Genomic DNA, 22061 nt, shown 5'->3' with positions numbered 1-22061 from the left:
AAAAAAAAAAAAAGCGAGGGGAACAGAATGGAATTATTTACCCATTTGGCTTATTCAGTTTAGAACAAAACGTGGGTATTTTTTTTTCTTGATTTTTGCGGGCTTGTTACTTTTGCAAAAATCGGCTAACTTCGTGTAGTCCACTGCGTCGAAAGATGAGCGGGTATGTTCAGCCTTGTCCAGACATTGAAGGAAGATATTTTTTGCCTCTTCAGGGTGGAAGTGAGTCAGAGTGAGAGTGGGTGAAAGTGCACGAACGTGAAAAAAAGGGAAGAAAGTGAAAAACGGGTGTCCATGATGATACGATTTTTCTTTTCCGCTTTTTTTTCCCCATCGGGTGGGTACCTCTGGCGGATTGATGCCTATTCTTACGTACCTATATCGGTGCTATTGTTCTTTACGTAGTCGTTGAGCTCCTCCACGATGTACAGGGTGCACAGGAATGAAACTGCACATTTGGGAAACGATGGGAAAAAGAGATAGGCGTTATTCGTCCGCCTGCTTTGCAGTTGTACAGGGGCAGCACTCACATGTGGATAAATGAATAGAAATATATAGATACACACACATATATGTGTGTGTGCATAGGTTCAGGCACATTCACGGGCGAGCCGCTGCGGCCTCTTGTTTTTCCGCCCTTGCGGGGTACCTAGCAAATGGTCCCTCTCCAACTCCTGCGCCTTTTTCCATATGAACTGAATAGACTTCATGGATATTTTTTTGCCTCCCCCCCCGTCCTGCTCCTCCTGCGCTTCCATTTGGTTGCCTTCTTTCCGCTCTGGGGGTTACAAGCGTGATCTTTTCAGTCCGTTTGCAATGAGCGCGGCGTCGCCAATCTGTTGACAGTTTGCGTTTTTTATGAGCTTACTTCGAATAGCTTTTCTTTTCCAAACCTCGAAATGGATGTTTTTTTTTTAAAACATCAAATGACTGTTTTGTTTAAAACCTCAAATGGCTTTTTTTTTTTTTTTTTCTTGCTCGTTCATACAATAACGGAATTTTTTTTTCCCCACGCTTGTTCATACCGTAGTGGCATTTTTTTTCGTGCTACTCTAAATGTGCTAGTTACAAACTGGTACGTCCACTGCGACAGATGGCCCTTCTCCCCGTGAAAAAGGCATCCATGTGGCTCATTACGCAGTGAACACACATCCGGGGGGAAGAACCGCTTCATGGAGATTCCGCCGCGGTAATCCCACTCCCTCGCGGGGGAAACAAATGCACACACACATACGAGCAACTGCACACGTAGTAGCCAACCCCTCTATACCGCTTATAGATTGAAAATTAACAGAAGTTAGAATGGCAACTGTTGCAAGGGGGTCCCAGGAAGGGTTTCAAGATGTTGGGGTAGCCTTACGCACATGTGTGATTGCCCTGTCTGGGTGCCTCTCCAAAGCGCCAGCATTATATTCCCCTTGAAAGGGTTCAAATAATGTTTTTTTAAATAAGCGATCCCACATGGGACGTTTACAAAAATGCAGATACGAAAAAAGGGAAAAAAAAGCGAAAAAAAGACAGAAAAATCAAACACTTGTTGTTCCACACAAATAGTGCAGCACCTTGCCGCTATAAACATTCGCCTCTGATAAATCAGAGGGAATACAAAAAAAAAAAAAAAAAAGAAAAGAAAAAAAAATTTGCGCCAAAGTTGGATAAAAAAAAACACGTACATACAGCTACACAACAAGGGGGAGACAACTCTACGTCCTTTTAAATCATCCCAGACACATACACAAAAACACAAACACACTTGAAAAGAACAACTGCCGTCGACGCGACTCCTGGGAACAAAAGGCCATTTTCAAAAAAGGAGCCATGAACGGCAAATGCAAAAAGGCACATATTGCCACTCACAGGTGCACATACTACAGGCCGCCCCTACCCTTCTGACAGACTATGCCCTCCTCAAGCTGTTCATTATAAAATCCCTATTCGCCCCCAAATCACAGTCAATCTCGTTTAGTAAGAAGGACTGATATATGGCATTAACCCCTGCACTGGAGGGGGTGAAGTTCGTCGAGCGCTCATATGCACTGATTAACACTTCATTTAGAATTACGAACAGCACATGCTCATCATCCATGGGGACAAAAACCTTTAGACAGTGAAAGAAGAAAAAAAAATTCACTCTCAATTTTTCAAAACCGTATTCATTAAAATATAAGTCGCGCACATATTCACTGTAATTCTTAAATAAAATTTTGATTATCACGAGAATGATTTTTTTGTTTTCCAAGTGCAAATTGCTTCTGTAGTTCTTCATTTTGCACATGTACAGTTTGTACATGTACATCTCTAGGTTTTTCTCATGGTGTGTTTCTTTCTGCTCGGTGTTGCCCAGGTCGATGCGGTTTTCGCTAACGTAGCTTCTGCCTACGTCATGATTGCCCCCACCTGCTTGCAGCTCCGAAGAGGTCTTTCCCCTCCTCCCCTTCGCGTACTCCTTGCACACCCGATCGAGGGCCTCGCCTATTTTACCCTTAACGTCGTTAAAATGGTCCCTCTCACCAGAAGCAGAAGCAGCACCAGTAGCGGCGGCACCAGTCGCCTTGCTCTCCAAGAAGGACGCCAAGTACGAATAAACCGCGATAATGTTGTTCAAGAGGTATATAAAATTTTTGCTCACCAGTTCGGTCTTCTTCCCTTCAGTCCATTTCTCCCTTTGGAGGAACTCTTTTACACTTCTCGATATTTTATTTAAGTAGTACGAAAGGAAGGCATTCATTAACTCGTTTCTTTTTTCGAGGAATTTAAATTTTGCAAAATTTCGAATTCCGACGGTGTAGTTCTTCGTATCATCCTGGTTATCATCATAGTCGTCATCGGAGCGGAATTCGTCCGATCGGGTGCCTTCCGAGGGGGGTTCCCCAGAGAGGGGTTCTCCTTTGGAGGGTTCTCCTTTGCGAGGTTTTCCTTTGCGAGGTCCTCCTTGTTGGGCGTCCCCCGTCGTGACCCCCCCTTCGGCCACTAACCTGGTTGCTCCTCCCCGTTCGACTTCTCCACCATTAGGGGCCAAAATGGCAGCGTGCCCAGTCTCACCTGGTTCGTCCCCCTCGCTAGCAACGAAGTTCGCGCTCCGTTTAGGAAGAAGAAGATTATCACCATCCTGCGCATTGTTTTGCTCACCAGAGTGCCCCAAGCCAATACCACGACTCTTCATTTTGTGTTGTTTTTCCTCCTGCCGGAGAATCAACACAGAGTGGAGCTTCCCTTCCTCATCCGTTTCCGCACCTTCCTGCGTGGGCAAGTGCTCCAACTCCCTCGCGTGATGATCAAGATTGTCGTGATCATCAAAGTCATCCTGATCATCGTGCCCAGGCAGTGGATCCTCCCTTTGGAACGTGTAGTAGGCGGTTTTTGCAGCCCCATTTAGATACCCATTCTTGATGCATGGTAGTCCCTTGGAGTGTCTCTCTTCATCCGCGTAAGCATCAGCTTGATCTTCGTTCCTTTTCTGTCCCTCCTCCCCTTCCCTCATTTTGCAAAAGGGATACGAATCTTTATATAGGAGATCCTCAAAAGTGCAGCGAAGGCTAATCCTCTTCCGCTGATTCACCAACGTATGTGCCTCTTTGTACATGTCCACAATTACAGTGCACACTTTTAACACTCCTTCTTTTTTCATGTTGTCTAAAATTCCCACTAGGGTAAAGAGAAAATTCATTTCGATTTTTTTCTCTGCCTCGAATCGGTGCTTCTTTATTATACTTTCTATAAACTTGTCGAAGTCCATCTTCATCAACTTCTTCCTCTCCATCAAGACGTTTTGAAATTCGCCACCGTCAAATGTGACGCTTTGGTATATCCACTTGGCTGTGCATTTCCAGGTGCTTTTTTTTTTTTTTTTTTTTTCCTCATCTGCGTTGTCTACGTCGCTGTAATATGCCTCTGGAGGGTATATGTTTCTGCACTGGAAGATTTGCTCCTTGTCGACGGGGGGGTCCTCCTCAAAGGGGGAGCCATCATCCTTCGCACCTTCACCCCCGTCGTTGCGGCGCCCCTCGAAGACGCACACGAAGTACCTGATGAAGGAGTCCACAAACCTCACCAGGAAAACAAAATAAATGATGACAAAATTAATCAAATTTTTGAAATAAAAATCGGTGCTCGTTAGGGGTATCTCTTTGTAGAAGGCCTCCAAGTCGATGAGGACAAGACAAAGGCTTAACAGAATGTGGTGACTGAGCTCGGGCTTGTTTTCCAAAATGTAACTAGCTTCCTTCTCCTTGCACAGGGAGAAGAATCTCATGAGGCTGCGGTCGTTCTGGAGGCACAAGCTGTACACATGGAACTTCAGCAGTTCGGAGTTGATTCTCTTGAGGAACTCGTCCATGAGGGGGGAGACGCGTTGGTTGCTACCAAGGTGGGTACTCCCAAGGTGAGTATTACCATGGTTCACGGATAGGTTATCCGCGTTGCGCGTCGATTTTCTCGCCTCTTCGCCCTCCTCGTCACGCACCCCCTCCTGCAGCACCCGCACACACAGCGCGACGAGTTTCACCGGGGGGTTCAACATGTATATGAGGTCGACCGTCAGGTCCTGCAGAAGCTTGAAGAGAATCTTCCGCAGCAGCTCCATCATCTCCCTGTCGTCATCCGTGCTGAGTAGGGCTTCAAGGTGCCCCTCCTGCCAGTTGATCGGGGGGGGGTTTACTCCGTCTGGTGCATTGCCACTATTGGCTGCGTCGTTGTTGTAATTCGCTGCTGTGTGGTTGTAACTGGCTTGACCTGCCCCCCCTTTCCCCCTCGCGTCAACGGTGGCCTCGCCCAGCTTCCTCATCAAGGCCCTCAACCGGGGGATTCCGCCAAGGGCTTCCAATCTTCCGCTTCTCTCCATTCTCGTCTCGTCACACGCACAATAAAAGTCTAGCAAAAATAGCTGCCCATAGCTGCGTATCATGGTGAAGAAGAAATGTAGCCATTTCGTGTAGGCCAATTCTAACACAGTTTTGAAGACCCTGTTATGTCCTTCGTCGTGGGGGGCACTCTCACTGGGGTGACGTAAGGGCTCCTTCTCCTTCGCAGATTGGTTCGGTGTTGAAGCGGACTGACCATTATCCTGCTCCTCCTCTTTGGTCGCACCGTCTTCGATGTAACTCCCCCAATTGGAAATTTCACACAGTAGGTACTTCATCGCTGCAAGTCGATTCCGTAAAAACACATTTCTGACCTCCTTCTTATCTTTACCATATGCCAAAATGAGATAAAGAGCTGAAGTGATCTCCTCGTTTGAGGTGACCTGCTCACAGAGGTGATTAAAAAAGTCTTCCGCGGAGTTGCCATCATAGTGGGTGGGCTGCTTCCCAGACTGGGTGGATTGCTCCCCGGACTGTGTGTGCTCACTTCGACTGAGAGTGATACCCCTGCCGAGTTCCTGCTCATAGTAGTAACAAGCGATGCTGGCCATATTTTCGCTGTCTAAATAGAGGTCCCGAAAAATGCGCATGCTTCTATTATCGTGAAAGAAGGGAACAGCCTCCATAAATAGCTGTAACGACTGCGTGTAGTCTCCTAAGAGGATCAAATCAAACATCCTCCTCGGGATACTCATAATGGTATGGACCCCATTGAGTAGCTCCTTAATCTGAAGCAAACTTCTAATCTTTTTGTAATTTTTCCCAATTTTATTATTCACCAAATGAGAGTTCTTATCGATACAATTCAACTGCTCATTTATGTCTCCTATTTTGTCTTTTACATCTCCAAAATTCCGTTTCAGATTTACAATCGTATCTGCTGCCTTCATAAATTTGTTGTAATTCTCGTAGACTACTGACTGCATGAAGTTATCATTCTGTTTAATTTCCTTTTCTATGTTTTTTGCTTTTTGTATCAAATCTTTTAGCGATGCCTTTTGTAGCATCTTCTTAAAATACTCGCTTACGTTAAAATCGGTGCTCTTCTGGTTCAACTGCTCCGAATCGCTTGCATCTATGGGTTCTTCCGTGCACATCTGGTTGCCTCCCTTTGGGGACTTCCACATGATGCGTGATTCTCCCTCCTTCCCACCATTCAGCTTTGCCTCGTTACTTCTAACCATTCCATTTACTCCCCCTTGCTCCTGCTTTGCGGTTCCACTCTGCCCATCTAGGCCGTAGTATCTGTGAAGGATCGCCCCCACGTTTTTTCTCCCCTCGCTGGGCTTCTCCCTATGCATCTTCACAGTTTGGAGATGGTGCCCCAGAATGTGAGGTGTCTCTATGTCAGTTTCGGTTTGTGTATTCCTGTTTGTTTGTGTATTTCTGTTTGTGTGTGTATTCCTGTTTGTATGTGTATTTCTGTTTGGGGGGGGTCACATACGGGAAAAAATCGAATCGACGGGTGACTTCCCCTATATCTGAAGTGAAGTCCCCCTCCTGGAAGGTTTGTCTGTTCCCCTGAATGAGACGTCCACACCCAGCGGAGCACAAACTGGACGAATCACCTCCAATGAAAGCAGAGATGGTTTCACTTCGCCCCATTCCACCCCTGGCTATTAGCTTCGTTCCGTATCTCAAATGGTGCAGAAAAGGCGGGAATAAAAAAAAAAAAAAAAACTCACCAAAGGGGGAACTCAAACCGAAGGGTATGGCATACGCTTTTATGTGCCTCTAATGTGTAATTATGAGGGGTAACCTCGAGGGGATCCTTTATTCACGAGGAGGAGACGAATTAACTCCCTCCGCAGATTAACCTTCTGTCAGAAGGGGTGTGGCCCAAAGCACCTCGCACAGTTGCAGTTGCAGTCGTAGTTACGCTCTCAAATGTGGCGAAGCCGAGGAAGAACTAGTCCGTCATTCTGCTATTCTGCCAATCCGATAACTCGTTAATCTGCTAAGTCGCCAATCCGCTGACTCGCCAATTACCCATGTGCAGCCGGGCCACGACAATGTTGCTCTTCGCGAGGTTGAGCCAGCTATTTAGGGGCATTCTCCAAAAAAAGATAAAAAAGGAAAAAAAAAGTGAGCCACCATTCAAATACATCGCGCAGAGGTGAAAAAATAAAAAAGCCAAAAGTTTTCTACATGTGCATAATCATACGAGCGCAGTGCAACCGCGTGGGGGGAGGAGGACCAATCCTATTTTGGTAATGTGCGCTCGGTAAGATATAACCACCGAAGTGGCGTCATTTCGCGGAGCTTCTAAAAGCAGTTCACCTGAGGCATAGAGGTCGCATCCCACCAACTGGAGTGGAAAATTTCAGAGCATCCGAAGAAGGGGTCAGGTAAAAAAGCACAACGCGTAAAAGTAAAGTAACCACTTTCGTGTGCACGAGGAGTTAAAAGGTATCATTAAGTCCTTTTCGTTTTCTTCCCCTTCTCACTCCCAACCATTACTGCACCGTCGAATTGGAATAAAGGGAGATATTCACACGGTTTTCCTTTACTTAGGTTTAGTCGCATCCTTCTTCATCCGTCCATCCGATGAGGATATTCCATTTTGTTCTTTATGAGCCAACATGTCCGCCTTTTTTTTTTTTTTTTTTGTATAAGTTTTTCCCTCTGTGTGGAATGTTCCAAATTTGCCTGAACCATCAGGCGAAAAAAAAGGGTTAACCTGTGCAGGTGGAAAATGGGTGTGTCGTCCCAAAGATAAGCAGATAGGCAATTTATTCCTCCCCTCATTCCTGCGGGTGTACAAAAAAAGGAGGTTACACATACCCGTGAGACGCGACAAAAGGGTAACCCTTATGTCAATACCACGCTTATTTTTTAGTTCCTTCACCCAGTTCACCCCTCTGTTATGCTTAACTCTTTGACTCTACAAAAATGGAAGGAGACACGGGCGGAATTATCTCTGCGGGAAAATGGTCACAGTGCAACGGCATGGCAACTAAAGTGCAGTCAAAACAGGGGAAAAAAAAAGAGAAAAAAAAAATTCCATTTTGAAAGCTCCCCCCTCGCAAATGCCACGTTGGTTATTCCACTTTGGAAAGTATTTCCCTAGAGCTGTCGCTCTCACTGGACATGTCCCCTGGGAATGGCAAAAATGGAAAGATAAAGGAACACAACATGTGTGCATACATATATATAAAATACTATAAATATGTCTTTCCCCATCTGGGCTCTCCTCTACCCCTGTACCGTTCAGCATCATCGATGTACTCGTGGAGTCCCTCCAAGGGGATGAAGTGAAATTTTATTCCCACCTAAACTTCCCCGTTGTGTTTTTTTTTTTTTTATTTTATCTCCTTCCGCCAATTGGGTAACCCATCGGAGTCAAAACCCATTCGGTCGTACTGTTGGGGTAAGGTTCTCCCCGTTTTAGTTATGAACTGCATCTCGTGTTGTTCACAGAAAGAGCTACGAGAAGGTGGGGGGCCTTCTTCATGTGCACAGGTTGGCGCCCTGGCCCTTTGCGGTCTCCGCATGGGGAAAAGGGGGCATCGAAAGAAGGGGAAGCAAAAAATGGATGCACATGGAAATTAAAAGGGATTAATTCGATAAAGGCGATGAATTGATAGACGCGAACAATTTGATAAAGGCGATGAATTGATAGACGCGAACAATTCGATAAAGGCGATGAATTGATAGACGCGAACAATTTGATAAAGGCGATGAATTCCATAGCCGCCATGGAGACGATAAAAACGATGGGCACGATAAACCCAATTAACATGATAAACTTGACGAAATGAAAAGGAATTGCAGCATGCGGTGCCCCTCCATGGGGTGAACACGCGCACCCCCCAGACGCGCGTCGCAAATGGAGAGAAAGAAACGCCTCACAAATCAATGATCGCTTTGCAGAACCAAGGCGCTAGAGCAAAACTCATCAAAAGAGACAGGGCGCAAAAGGACGAAGACACGGCGATGTTCTTTTCCTTCGTGTTGGATTCTTCGAAACATTCACCTATTCTGGAGTAACTGATATTTATAAGAGACCCATTGGTAGAACCCAAGAGAAATATGATCAGCGCCACGAACTCGTCCGAGTGCATATAGTCTCCGTCTTTTAAATTTTTTATTTTGAATGAGATGCCGAGAAGGATAAGCCGACTTAGGCACAGGATCACAATGTACTTCTGCTTCAGGAAGTTGAAGGCGTTGTGGTAAACCGTCACGAGGAGGCTGAAAAGCATGTCGCTCAGTTGGTACAGGAACAGGAACAGATAGTTCACGTAGACGCCTTTTCCGAGCTTGTTGGGGACTGCGCGGGGGGGGAGAAGAGGTGCATCAAGCGGTGAGGGTGCAGTAGTGGGTATTATGAGGGGTGCGTAGGAGTCGCCATAGAGGAACGCACAAAAGTAGGCGCAAAACACGTCGCAAGGGACGTCACAAAGATGCCAGAGACGGGGCCGCTCACATCACTCGGGGGCACTTACTCATGTGGGGGTACACAATGGAGGAGACGAAAATGGAGAAAGATATGGGGATGAGGCAGACGTAGTAGTACTTAATGAGACGAGCTCCGTCGCAGATGTTGGTGCAGTTAAACATGCTCTTAAAGGTCACAAATTTTTGTTTGCACGAGGTGAGGACAGGAACTCCTCCGTTTTTGGCCTTGGAATCGGATGTAGACAAAGCACTGTTCTGTTTCTTGGTCTTCCCCTTTTCAATGGAGCTCAAATTCTTATCCATATTAGCTTTCTTAAACATCTCGAGCTCAATTTTCTGGCGCTCTTGAGTAAAGAAAGGAGAGCTCACTTGCACATACATAATAAACAGGATGATAAAAAACTCAATTAAGACGATCGTGCCAATGGACAAAGAAATCGCATTGTAGTATGAGTTAATATTCCCTTCTTCGATCGTGAAATAGGACATCAATAGATTTATTAAAAAAAAGAAAAGAGAACTGAAGCTGATGCCTGTGATCATATAGCCGTTTACTCTTATCGTCATGAGGAGAGAGTACTTTGTGCAGGCTGAATAGAGGTAACCAATAAACAATCCAATTATGCCACAGATCAGATATACGTAGTTCTTGGAGCACTTCAAGAAACATATTCCCACTAGAAGGACCAGCATATTGGCTGTGTTTAACGAATTAAACACCATGATGGATTTGAAAGATGTCCTTTCAAAGGTTAACTGAAACACGGAGGAGATAATCATGCATCCAGATACGATGCCCATTGTCGTGACGAAGATTTCCTCCTTGTAGATATGATTTATGAGGAAGGATACGTTCACTATCACGTGGGACGGCAGGCTCAGCAGGAGCCCGATGAAGAAGAAGATGGCCCGTATTTTGGCCTCCTCCCCCGGCTGCAGCTGGTGCTTCTCCATCGGGATTCCTTGCTACGTAAATACACAGTGCTTCCTCCTGATCTTCGCCGGGGTCCTGCGTCTTACTCCACTACGCAAATCCGCGGTGCAACCCTTTTTCGGTTCGTGCCGGGCAGGTGCTCTAGAGGGGGCGATAAAATGAGCTGCAAAAGAAAGGCGGTGAAATGGACTGAAAAGGGGCTCCAAAATGGACGGCAGGAAAAGCTGTGGAGGCGACTTCCAAATGGACCCCCAGTGGGTTGAACACTACGTGTGTACAAGGCTTACCAACTTCAGACCAGCAGCGCAACTGATCAGTTAAAGGGAGCAGGAAAAGAAACATAACACAGTGCAGGTAAACACCTTCAAAGAAACAACGTGCACGTAAACACCTTCAAAGAAACAATGTGCACGAAGGAGTCCTACAGAAAAAGAAGGTTCGCTCAGTGCATATAACACCTACAGGCAGCTCGAGAGCGATGCGACTAAGTTTATTCCACTATCTCACGAGAAAAGCAAAACAGCAGGAGATAAAAAGCGAACTTCCTTTCGTACATAAATAAAAACGCACAAAAAAAGGTATTAAAATGCGGGCAGATTGAGCAGCCAATGTTACAAAACACGCGGCAAGCAATCAAATGCAAAATTGTATACAGAATTGAATCACAGTTGTAGGTCACTTACTGTATCTGGTCTTGAAGAGGAAAAAAAAAACAAAAAAAAGAAGAAAAGAAAGAAGCAAAAGAAGAAGCAGAAACAGAAGCAGTTTCAACACAACGCAGATGTTACCAAACGGAAAAACACTTAAGGGTGCTTATAACATTACATCGCAAAAAAATACCCCACTGAGTGAAAAAAAAAGAGAGCGAGGCAGAGAGATGAATGGATGGGGAGCCACGATTCTCAGTATAAGCAAGGGAGGAGAAGAGGCGGCCTAATTATGCAAAAAAAAAAAAAAGAAAAAAAAAACATCCTACCTTTTTCATGCCTTAAGCACATTTGCTTTGTTACGAAAATGTTCATTCCCCCTTTCGTAGACACAATTTTTTGGGCGGGGAAGTAACTCCGTATAAGTAGTACCAAAGGGGTGTTCCCCACAGAAGCACATTCACGTGTAATGATTCGCCACCCACTCTGGCGATCCAGCTGAAGGAATTTCTCCTAGCGATACCAGAGCGATGCCAAAGCGATACCAGAGTGATACCAGAACAATACCAGAGCGGTACCAGAGTGATACCAGAACAATACCCGCGATCTCTTGTGCTGCTCCTCCAGGCAGGCCTTAGAATATGCCCTCTCCACCCCCCTACGAATGGATGCATCTTTTACGCCATCAAAAAAAAAGGGGGCTTCCTCAAGTGGGTGAAGATAAGTGATTCACGTGAACATTTCGCCCTTACATGTGGCACTTAGGTGTAATGTCCTCGCGCTACGTGGAAAGTAACCTCCCCATGTTGGTGACATTCACTATTGGAAGGACAGGCAACTAGCGGAGTGACCAAACCAAGGCCAAGGGGGCACACACTGTCATTCGTGTGGTTCGTTTTGTTCATATCGTCCGTCTCATTCGTATCATCCATGCCATCGTGAAAAAGGGAAAAAAAATTTTAATTAAAAAAAAAAGAAGATAGTTCCATTAGGGTATTAATCCAATTGGTGTACCATTGTTACATCCGTGAAAAGAACAAAAAAAAAAAAAAAAAAAAACTCCAGCTAGGGTGTGCCTAGCTGGTGCCACTAAAGCAGAGAGCACGCAGCCACGACAAAGATGCAGCCGCGCAAGTCGACAGAGAAAAAAAGCTGCAGAATGGCGCGCACAAATATGAATTGCAGTTACGGTCACCTTGGTGAAGTGGATATAGCCGTGAGGTTCTTTCGCCCCCAGGGTGTTCCTAAAAACGCAACCGCGACTGCTACGTCCACTGCTACCGCCACTCCTACCCCTGCCACCTGGGGCTCGAGAAAAAGACCGAGTTGACGGCGTTAAAAAATACGTTCATGCTGAGGTCGTTCCTGCGCACGTGCCTGTACAACTGCCGCAGGTACTTCTCCTTATAAATCCGCTGCAGCTTTCGCAGGAAGAGAAAATCCTCCTTCGTCAAGAAGGGCAAAAGGGCACAATAATCAGCATACGGATTGCTAACATTGAAGCTACTCCCAATTATCACGGGGGAGACTTTCGTGTCATACATAAGTTCGAAGAACTCTCGAAAGTCGGTCTGCTTGGTGAGTGCAGCTGGAGATGATGCCTCCCCTCCTGTTGTAACGATTGGCATTCCTCCTTTCGCCACGTCATTCTGATTCCCCTTAACATCAACAGGGCCAATGCTGTGTGGTAGCGAAGTCGGATCTGCTACTTTATTGTCTAACCTCGTAGGTGCCATTTTCTTTTTCCCTTCTTCATCTTCTACATTGGAGGAGAGAACACCCAGAGGACCACCACCCCCTTTCTTCGTCTCGTAATTATTTGGCCTACTCCCATATTTGATGTAGTTGTCTACAGTCAAAACGACATCTAAGAATCTTCTCAGATCGAGGACTATCTCAATGTTGTTTCTTTTCCGACTTCTCTGCCGTCTGCTATTGATGATATTATATATTGGTTGTTTCCTCGCGGGGAAGAAGCACGTCTTTTGGTACTTACGAATCCATTCTAGGGTGTAGACATCTCCAGACTTGAGCCGTTCCAAGGGGTTCACTACCTTGGATGGGTTCTGATTCCCCTTAACCTCGTCGGAGAACCACTTCTGGAGGAAGTTTTTCAGAATGGATTTCTGCTTGGCCTCGTCTCGATCATTGCTTGAGGTTGACACCTGTTTGAATAGACCCTTCACATAGAAGACACCGATTAAGGAGTAGGATGTTTCTCCCCCCACGGAAGAGATGGGCATGATGTAGGTTTTGTTCTGACTGTACTGCTCCTCGTCGATGTCGTCTTGGGAGCTCTCTATAACTGCTTTCTTTCCCGAGTCCGAATCGGTGTGAAGTAGCTGCTTAGCCGCACTGTTGTTGAGGCTCCCGTTTCGTTCCGCATCCATTGGATCCGCACCACCACTTACCGATGATGCCGCTTCCCCTCCAGTGGTCTTGCCCAACTGGTGATCATACGCAGCTCGAAGGTTCATCTTCTGCACTGTGTCGAAAATAGGATTTTCAAAGTCGAGGAAAATCATGTTAAATTCCTTTGTGCAGTTTAGTCTATTGTTTGTCATCAGGTAGAGGAAGTGGTTAGCAATCTTCACTTCCTCCTCCCTGGAGCTGGAGGGTTCATTTGTCTTCCTATTCCCGCTGGAAAGAATATACCTCTGTTCAATAGCCTTGAACACGTCACTCTCGAAGATGTTCTCTTTTGCACCACTGTCTGACGGGGGGAAATTTTCAATCTTCAGTTTCTCCACGATGCGCAGGAAGCGTGCGTTCCTTTCTTCAACGTTGAGTTTGAAGGAGTCGATATCGCTACGTTCGTCCAGAATCTTTTTTAAAGTTAACTCCAGCTTCTTATTCCAAATGCAGTACTTCAATGCTCCATTGCAGACGGGGCACTGTATAGACTTGTCCTTAAGTCTCGACATATCAATAAATGCACTTGTCTTTTTCTCATCGGATATAAGGAGTTGGTTCAAAATGTAGAATAAGATACACGTCTTGCACACCGAGTAACCACAGTTGTTACTGCACACAAGGATATGCGAATCGATTAGGATGTAGCTACATAACTTACATAGGAACTCATTTGGGATGTTTATTTTTTGTTCTTCTCTGACATCGACACTACTTATTTCTTTTTTTGCCTCATGAGTAATATCACTCAGATTTGACTTCTTCCTTATGTGCCTGTGGATGAGAATCTTCGTCCCGTTGTATACTTTGTCCTCGGGATTCAAGAACGCCACTTCGTGGTCCCCGCCGCCTATTGAGGTCACACCGCTCACACCGCTACCCTCCCCCTCCTCATCATCCTTGTACACGGAAAAATAAATGTCGATCTTATTATTATAGTTGATGTTGCTCTGCTTGCAGATGATGTGCTTCAGCTCGCTGACCAAAATGTAGTTCTCGCTTTTGTTTATTTCGAGCACCCTCCAGAGGGAGTGCTCGCTGAATAGGCGGTATTGGATGTACATAGGGGGGGTTGGAAGCACACCTGGGTTGGAAGTACTCCTTGGGGGGAAATTTTCACACCTTAAAGCGTCCCCCCAATCAGTATCCGCATATGTGTCCCCTCTTTCCAACCCGCTTGCGCGCTAGCAATGGTCATCCGTAGTGGACACGAGGGAACGCGCAAAAGGGATATTCAAGCGAAGAGGTCCCCTTTGCATCCTGAGTATCCTGTCCTCGTGGAAAGGACCGCGAATCCGCATTCTTCGCGTGCATGGCCTTAAACTTCCTCTCGGTCGTTTACTGCCTAACGAGGGATCCCCTTTGCAGACTTTCTCCTGTTTTCTCCCCTGGGAACTTTATTTGCACGCCGCCAAATTGTTACAATATGCTCCTGGCAAAAATGCTTGTATATATGCTTTGTATGTCAAAAGGGAAAATGACGGAGCAGCTCCAAAATGAGCAATCCGAACGGGGTGCCAAACTGTGATAAAAGTGTAGAGAGGCTACCCAAAAGAGCTACTTTTCTCCCCCATCAGATCGTCAAAAAAAAAAAAAAAAAAAAATCCGAAACAATATTTTCACGTACAATTTTGTACCTATTGCGGGGCTCCCTCTCAGTGCGGTGTTCCCCAACTGGTCGTAATAACCCCGTTTAGCCCATCCGCGTGCAATGTTATGCTTTGGGAGGCTCCTCTACACCACTCGGACAGAACTACTGCGCATTTGCACAGAAGAGAAGCCCCGTAACGCTCATATTAAATGGAGACTCCGGAGAGGCTACGCCGTCCTACGCCTAGCGACTGCCACCATCACGGGGGGGTATAATTTCCCAACCTCCGCCCCCTTTTCCAAATAAAGAGTTTTACAAGAGTTCCAAAATTGTCGTTTTGGTTTTTCCTATACGAATGGGTATAGAAAAAGTTGTACGCATGGCGAGGAGAAGAAAAAAAAAAACAAAATTAAAAAGGCGTAAAAAAGGAGTTACACGGGGTGCTTACCCGTAGTAACACATAACGGGGAGTATTTAACGTCGCTTAAGCTTCAACTGGGTAAAAATGAAAGCGAAAGAGGAAGCATCTTTGTGCGCCTTCCTCGTCAGTCCTCACAAAAAATGTGCACACAAAACAGGCACACCTTTTTATTGGTAAAGTCAGGCGATGGACTCAAATTGTTGCAACAGAAAAAAAAAAAAAAGAGGCAACACATTATATGTTGAGCAGAAAATAAACGTATGCAGGTGGGTACATAAAACAAAACAAATAAATCCGAGTGACCAAAAAAAAAAAAAGAGGAAATTGAAAAATGCAGTCAAATGTTGCTGTGAATGCATTATGGCGTCATTCCCCCATTGGAGATACAAACTAATACGCATGGGTGACTTTCTTTTCTTTTACCCATCTCTCTTCTCATTCGCAAGGGTGCTCATTGATACGCCTTTTCCTGGGACATTTTTTTTTTTTCTTCTTCTTTTTCTTTTTCTCTTCGTTTCTCCATTGGTAGGGCGTCTTCCACGAAATGGTGGCGCTTCTCCCACTACGCTGTCTGACGCGCGCGCCACTCCCGATGGCCTTACTTTCCGTCTGAGTAACTTTATTAGTCCTAACCCGCCCTTCAATCTTTTCCTTTTTAAGCAAATCAAATACTCCCCTTTTACTCCTCCATGGTTGAAACAGAAATCGAGGTTTTTTTCCCCCTTTTCTTTTTCCTTCGCTTGGGGGCTATTTTCTTTTCTCCCCTTCACGGATTTCACTTTCTTAATCATCACGAGCTTTCTCCTGGTAATCGGAAGTGGTCTCTTCTTCTGACGAGAAAACTTCCCAGTGGGGTGTCCTCCTCCAGATCGTTTTTTTCCTCCAAATTTGGGGTTGTAACCGTGAGGCTTCTTCTTCCCACCGGGCTGTAATTCTTCACATAGTTCCACCTCCACGTCCTCCTCTACGCAGGGGTTCCTTATTCTAGGTCTACTTATGCGATTCGCTGGAGTGGATAACTTGCCATGCCGCTCCTCCTTCGATGCACTGTTGCCATTCCCGGGGAGGCACACCTTCACAAGTGATGATCTCTGCCTACCATTTGAGCCGGCAGATCCTTTCCCCTTTAGTAAACAAAAAAAAGGGTTCCTATTTGGGAGCAGTTTCATCCAATGCTTCTTCTTCATGGAGCACGTTGGTACCTTCCTAATAGGTCCTCTGTTGTTAGGCTTCCCCTTGGGTTCTTCCTGCACGTGACTTTCTTTTACGTCATTTGTTGTTTTCACTTTTCCATCTTTCCTCCGGTTGGATAGACCCTTCTCTTTGACAGCTCGCTGGTCCTTCCCCGCGCTCGCATCACTTTTGGCCACGCCCTTTTGGAGCTGCCACTCGCCTTCTCCGCCACGTCCGTTACAGTTGCCGCTTCCGCTGCCACAGCTCCCTGCATAACGCGACGTGGATTTACCTTTGCGGGATGATGATGACGTCTCTTCGTCCCCCTTCACCTCAGAGGCCTTACTACTGCGACAACCACCTTCCAAAGGGCCTCCCCCAGCAGGGTGTCCCTTCACACATGCAGTGGGTTGCACCGGGTCATTCTTTACTTCTAATGTAGGTTCCACCGCGACACGTCCCAATGGTAGGACCCCCCTCAAATTTGCCTTCTTCACAATTTCGCCTTTCTTCTTCCTTTCTGACATGTTCATATTACTCCTATGACATGCTAACTGGCCACGGATCTGCATCCTCCTGTTAGCTTTAAAACGTGAAGGGGGCATATCTGAGCTTCCATTTTGGTTCACCATCTTGTTCTGCTCCATCTGCTTCGTCCCCTTCTGCTGCTGCTCCTCGTCCTCCTGGAAGAGTTTTCCTCCCTCTGATATGGATGCCTTATGGTGGGACACAAAATTAAAGAATTTGAACAGACTTATTCCAAAACTGATTCCTGTCAGCATCAAGACATTCTCGTCGTAAAAGAAGAAGTTGTATTTGTCTTTATCGTCACAGGTGTGACCTCCTTCTGCTTCAATCGCTTCAACCGCGTCAACGGTGTCAATCGGTTCGCCTGCCTGATGAGAATGATCCTCTTCCTCGTTAGTGCGTCCCCACTCGGGGAGCACCCCATTGGAGCTTCTTCTCATTTTGACCCCTATGAGGGACACTTCAAACGTGTAACTGCAGTCTATAGCGAACTCGCTTCCACATACATGCCTTGCTACGCCCCTGTTTGTAATGTCACTCTTAAATTTTGTATCCTCCAGGGAGAACCAGGGAAGGGATGCTCCCAGAACTTCCGGAAAAATCTCAGCCAACTTCTTCCTACCCCTTAGATGAGCTCGACTATCTGAGTTGCCAAATAGGAAACAATTATACTTTCTTGAGTGCCCATGGAAATCACAGAAGAAGACAATTCTTCCATTCCTGTGAATTCTTCTTATGAGCGTCTTAGCTGTGTGCACCGTTTGGTGCAGATAATAAATTGGCCTATTCCACTGTCTATTCAGGTCGAAGCCATTTGAGCAGAGTCTGTTGTGTCCCAGAATCACTCCGTCGATGTTTAACATCGGTATGACAATAAAAATGAAGTTATCGCGAAGCGAATCGGCGTATGCATTTTCCGACGTGATAAACGCGAGGAAACCATGCATGACGTAGCTGGCGTTCGTTTCCCCAGGGTGGACTCGTGCGGTTAGAAAAATGATTTTCTTCCCTTCGCGTCGGGGCTGGCTTGGTGCTTCCCTCTCAGGCGGTTGCTTCCCCATCCTCTGGGGGGAGGCGTTCACAGGGGGAGAATTCACCACATGGGTAGAAGAGCCACTTAAAGAAGGGGACGTCGCCGACCAGCGCTGGCTCTTCCCTCCATCGTGATTTACCGGATGCATGGAATGCCTCTCCAGAAGGCGCTCAAACTGGCGCATGAACGCGTCAGAACATTTTCGGGGGCTCCTCTCCCTCAGGTTGTCATCTCCTTCCTTTCCATCACCTGTCCACCTGGGATGGCACAAATTGTACATGCACCTCGCGTCGTCAATATATGTGTGCCCCTCGCAGGACTGGCACGGGGTTTCCTTCGCGACATCTAGCAGGGTGGGATTCCCCCCGATGGGCACCCTGATGCTCCCAACAGAATGCAGCTGCTTCGCTTGATCTGCTTCCCCGGGAATCTTCTTCCGATGCGACCCTTCAATGTTAGTTGACCCTACGTAGTTCTTCCCAGTAGGAGCCGCTTCGGTGTTCACTTCCGTTTTTGCTTCCCTCTTGGCTTCCGTTTTTGCTTCCCCCCCCCTGTCATAATTCGTTATGGCTACAACGGTGCAGGGGAACCCACAAGCCGTCGTGCACAAGGTGCCCTGCACGTAGTTAATTTTTTTCTCCCTCTCCTGGACACTGTGCACATAAGTCTTCAGTAGGCCAAGGTAGCGCAAAAGGTAGGAGTAGGAATATGGAAGGGAGCTAGCGAAATAAACTGTGTCGTAGGGGTACACAAAATCGTAGGAAAATTCAAGTGTGTACGTGCAATAGAATAGCTTCTCAAATGCATTTGTCTTTAAATTGAAATGTCTGGGGTTGTCATTTCTCGTGTAGGTAACATTGTAGGCTGCTCTCTCCCAGTGCACATTCTCCTTCATGCTTCTACACTGGGAGAAAACCAAAGGAGAGTGTCCTTCTTTGTAGAGAAAATAAGGCCTAGACATATTTTCGATTTTGAATTGAACAGAAAAGGGCCTCTGCAATTTCTTGACATTGCTGACGAGAAAGAAATCGGAAGAATCGAAAGAAGCTTTGACACCTTCGTTGTTGTTGAGATGCACATCTCCGCCAATTTCATTAATAATTCTATTTATGCAGCTCGGTTCGTTTTTTCTCTTTCTCTCCTCGAAGTAGTCACTCTGATAATAGACTCCGGGGACATAACTTGCGCTGAAGTAGAACCACTGGTTCTTCTTCTCATTCGATCTTACGTCGTGATTTAAGAATATAGAATAGACTTCTCTGTTCTTTTGCTTCAAGACGTACTTCAAGTTTGCGCTTTCGAATTTCGAGTTAAAGAGAATGCTTCCCTTAGGCACGGTCACTTCCTTTGTGAGGTCTGGCTTATACTTTGGTGGGTACACATATTTGTACGTATGCCCTGGTTCTTCTACACATCGGATATTTTTCAGCTTCTTATAAATATTGGGGGGGCATGAGGATGGCGATGATGGGAGTTCCTTCCATTGGTCTCTCTCTCCCTCGTTTCCGTCCCTTTCTGCCACATTCGGGGTGCCTCCCAGTGTGGCTGCTCTTCCGACTGTGGCTGCCCCCCCCACCGCATGCCCCAGAAACGAATCATGCCAGGCGAACGAAGCAGGGTCCAACTCGCCCCCATTCTGGCATATGCACAAGAAGTTATAATTCAATGTCTCACTGATGTTGCTCATACTCTGCACAAAGAGCTGCTTATTCCTTTGGTTCACATTTTCGAGGCGCTCCTTCAAAAAGATTTTTACGTTTTCAATTTTTTGTGGAAAATTCACCTGATTAGTCATCTCCTTGATATGAATCTTGTCCGGGTCGACATCGTCAGAGTGTTTTTCCGTCGCTGAGTCCTTCTCTCGCAGGGGGCACGGCGCGCCCCCCTTCCTCTTACCGCGTGTTATTGTAGGAATCTCCACCTGCGCATTGGTGCCTTCATAAACGGCCTTCACCGATTCGTGAAATATCAGGTCCAGCTGGTTCACCTCCAGGGTGTCGCCTCTTCGGCGATCACTTCTGCTACCACTTCGTCTACCACATCCGTCGCTGCTACCGCTCCTACCGCTTATATCGACATGGTTTTTTCTCTCCCCCCCTTGAGGAAGTATCGACTTGAACTTTTCCTCATTCCCTTCCCGCCCATGGTTTACCACCTCCCTGTCATTGTTGCAAATTGGGGGTTCCACCTCGCTTTTCTTCCTTTTCTCCGCCGCCTCATCGCACCCCTTAGCGCATATTCCCTTTCTCCGCCCATATTCCCCACCGATCCCTAAATGACGAAGTAAATAAGCAGGGCCAGGGCTATGATAATCAAAATGCTGAAGATGACTACTATTGTCTTCATCTTCAATAAGCATTATACGACTACAAGGGGGAAGAGAGAAAAAAAAAGTAGCACTCCAGCACGATAAGAGCTTGTTAAGAATTCTCCTCTTTTGTATGAAAACGGGTTAGACGAAATGGGAATAAAAAAAAAAGAAAAAAAAAATTGCAAAAAGAAAGGAAAATCGATAAAAAGGGATAGGGAGCCGCAAAATGGCAAAATAACAACGAGCGGGGGAAACAAAACTTCTTGGGCATCTTTCAGACCCTCCGAGCACGTTCTTTTTACCTTTCGAAAGAATGAAGAAATGGCAACATTGCAAAAGCGAAATGATCGTTAATTTATTCATCCATCCTCAAAAAGAAAAAAATCTATAAAATAATTCTACACGAGGAAGTGCCGCGCTTATATATGCCTATATCACTTCATAGTCTCAAACGACGCCCCTCATTTTATGCACCCGAGGGGGACCATTCACTTATAGCCCCACTGCAACACTTTGCAAAAAAAAAAAAAAACTACGCCCGAAAGGGTTTAATGGTGACGCATAATAGCTGATTAAGCAGAAATAGGTAACCCTTAAAAAGGAAGGAAAAACAGAGGACAAGGACACGTCGTATCTTCCCTTTTCCTGCTTAAAAAAGGAAAATTTTAATGACGTTATTTTCCCTCCACGTGAAAAATAACAGGGGGGAGGTCTAACATGAAAAAAAAAAAAAATTCAGTACAAATATACACACATGCTGTGTTGCGTTCTCTCTTTTTCTTTTCACCCGATGGGGGAAAATAAAGACTGGAAGGAATGCAGAGGTAGACATGGTGCTGTTCATTCTCTGTGCAGAAAAATACCACCCTCCTTTTTGTGGCATCCAAAAGTGGTCCTCCAAGGGGTACGCGCAAAACGTGCGAATCGCGAAGGAAAGAGTTCCCCGGCGGAAAAGAAATACGAATATGGAAACATCAATCCTCTTAAACGGAAACCTCCCCGCCTGCGTGACAGCAAATGTTACCTACCTTCATGCGGGTCTACCCACATCCAATGGTGGCATCTTTCATCAAGTATAGTCCCCACGACATTGACCTGCACAGTTTGGCAATCACGTGCGATATAATTCCCTTTTCTCAAAAAAAAAAAAAAAAAAAAAAGTGGCCGATTCGTTCCGCTAACAGCAGCTCAGTCATATCATCCGTATCGTTTCAGAAAAGTTGTGACCTCCAAAAAATATGGTACCTTTCCTTCATCTGGCTTAGCGGATCGGTGACCCCAAAACGGACTAAGGGGTAAAGCGGTACTTTCCAGGGGAGTTTCTCCTTTTTATGCCCTCTAGGGGTACGTGTAAACAAAATCGGTATACACATAGGTGTGGTGCTTCCCTCCCGAAATCTGATCTCCCCTAAATAGCCTTATCCCACTGCTTCGCTGGGGCGTCCCTAAAGGAGGTTATTTCTCCGCTTCTTCGAACTGCCACACGTTTAAAGCCGCTTCCGTCTCGCGGGTGTATACCACTTCGTAGCAACAGCGCCCCGCCTCTTGCGAAACGGAACCATTGGGATGTTCACTACGCCATTTTCTCTAAGTTCCGCCACTTTTCCGCCTTCTCGGAAAAGCAAAACGCGGGAAAAGGCGGCTCTCTCTGCACCGTCAAGCGGTACAGCTCCACGCCCCGCTCAAACGGGGGACTCTTTTGTGCAAATGAGTAGCGCCTCGCGCGGATCCTGGGCAGATAGGAAAAAAAA

At 46.1% G+C, this 22061-nt stretch overlaps 5 protein-coding genes across 5 annotated transcripts in view; all 5 read right to left on the bottom strand.

The window, feature by feature from the left end:
• Window positions 1-758, bottom strand: part of C922_04265 (hypothetical protein) — a gene marked incomplete at both ends in the record, with an annotated part of 1351 nt that extends 593 nt beyond the window's left edge. The window contains 3 exons of the mRNA XM_008819850.1: window positions 111-209; window positions 377-448; window positions 650-758. Coding sequence (XP_008818072.1) covers window positions 111-209; window positions 377-448; window positions 650-758 — 280 coding nt within the window. The remainder of the gene's footprint in view (window positions 1-110; window positions 210-376; window positions 449-649) is intronic.
• Window positions 759-1897: 1139 nt separating this feature from the next.
• On the bottom strand, window positions 1898-6160 carry C922_04264 (hypothetical protein; the record flags this gene model as incomplete). Its single annotated transcript, XM_008819849.1, has 1 exon — window positions 1898-6160. One exon carries the CDS (start codon window positions 6158-6160, stop codon window positions 1898-1900), a length of 4263 nt encoding a protein of 1420 aa, XP_008818071.1.
• A 2547-nt stretch (window positions 6161-8707) lies between these two features.
• C922_04263 (hypothetical protein) lies at window positions 8708-10214 on the bottom strand (the record flags this gene model as incomplete). Its single annotated transcript, XM_008819848.1, has 2 exons — window positions 8708-9132; window positions 9308-10214. The coding sequence occupies 2 exons, from the start codon at window positions 10212-10214 to the stop codon at window positions 8708-8710; spliced, it is 1332 nt and encodes a 443-aa protein (XP_008818070.1).
• Window positions 10215-12130: 1916 nt separating this feature from the next.
• Window positions 12131-14317, bottom strand: C922_04262 (hypothetical protein; the record flags this gene model as incomplete). Its single annotated transcript, XM_008819847.1, has 1 exon — window positions 12131-14317. The coding sequence occupies one exon, from the start codon at window positions 14315-14317 to the stop codon at window positions 12131-12133; it is 2187 nt and encodes a 728-aa protein (XP_008818069.1).
• A 1367-nt stretch (window positions 14318-15684) lies between these two features.
• C922_04261 (hypothetical protein) lies at window positions 15685-20358 on the bottom strand (the record flags this gene model as incomplete). Its single annotated transcript, XM_008819846.1, has 1 exon — window positions 15685-20358. One exon carries the CDS (start codon window positions 20356-20358, stop codon window positions 15685-15687), a length of 4674 nt encoding a protein of 1557 aa, XP_008818068.1.
• Between the last annotated feature and the right edge of the window lie 1703 nt (window positions 20359-22061).

The sequence above is a fragment of the Plasmodium inui genome (genome assembly GCF_000524495.1).
Source record: "Plasmodium inui San Antonio 1 unplaced genomic scaffold supercont1.21, whole genome shotgun sequence".
Taxonomy (NCBI): domain Eukaryota; phylum Apicomplexa; class Aconoidasida; order Haemosporida; family Plasmodiidae; genus Plasmodium; species Plasmodium inui.
Note: the sequence above shows the minus strand (reverse complement) of the source record. Positions and strands in the feature narration are given on the sequence as shown.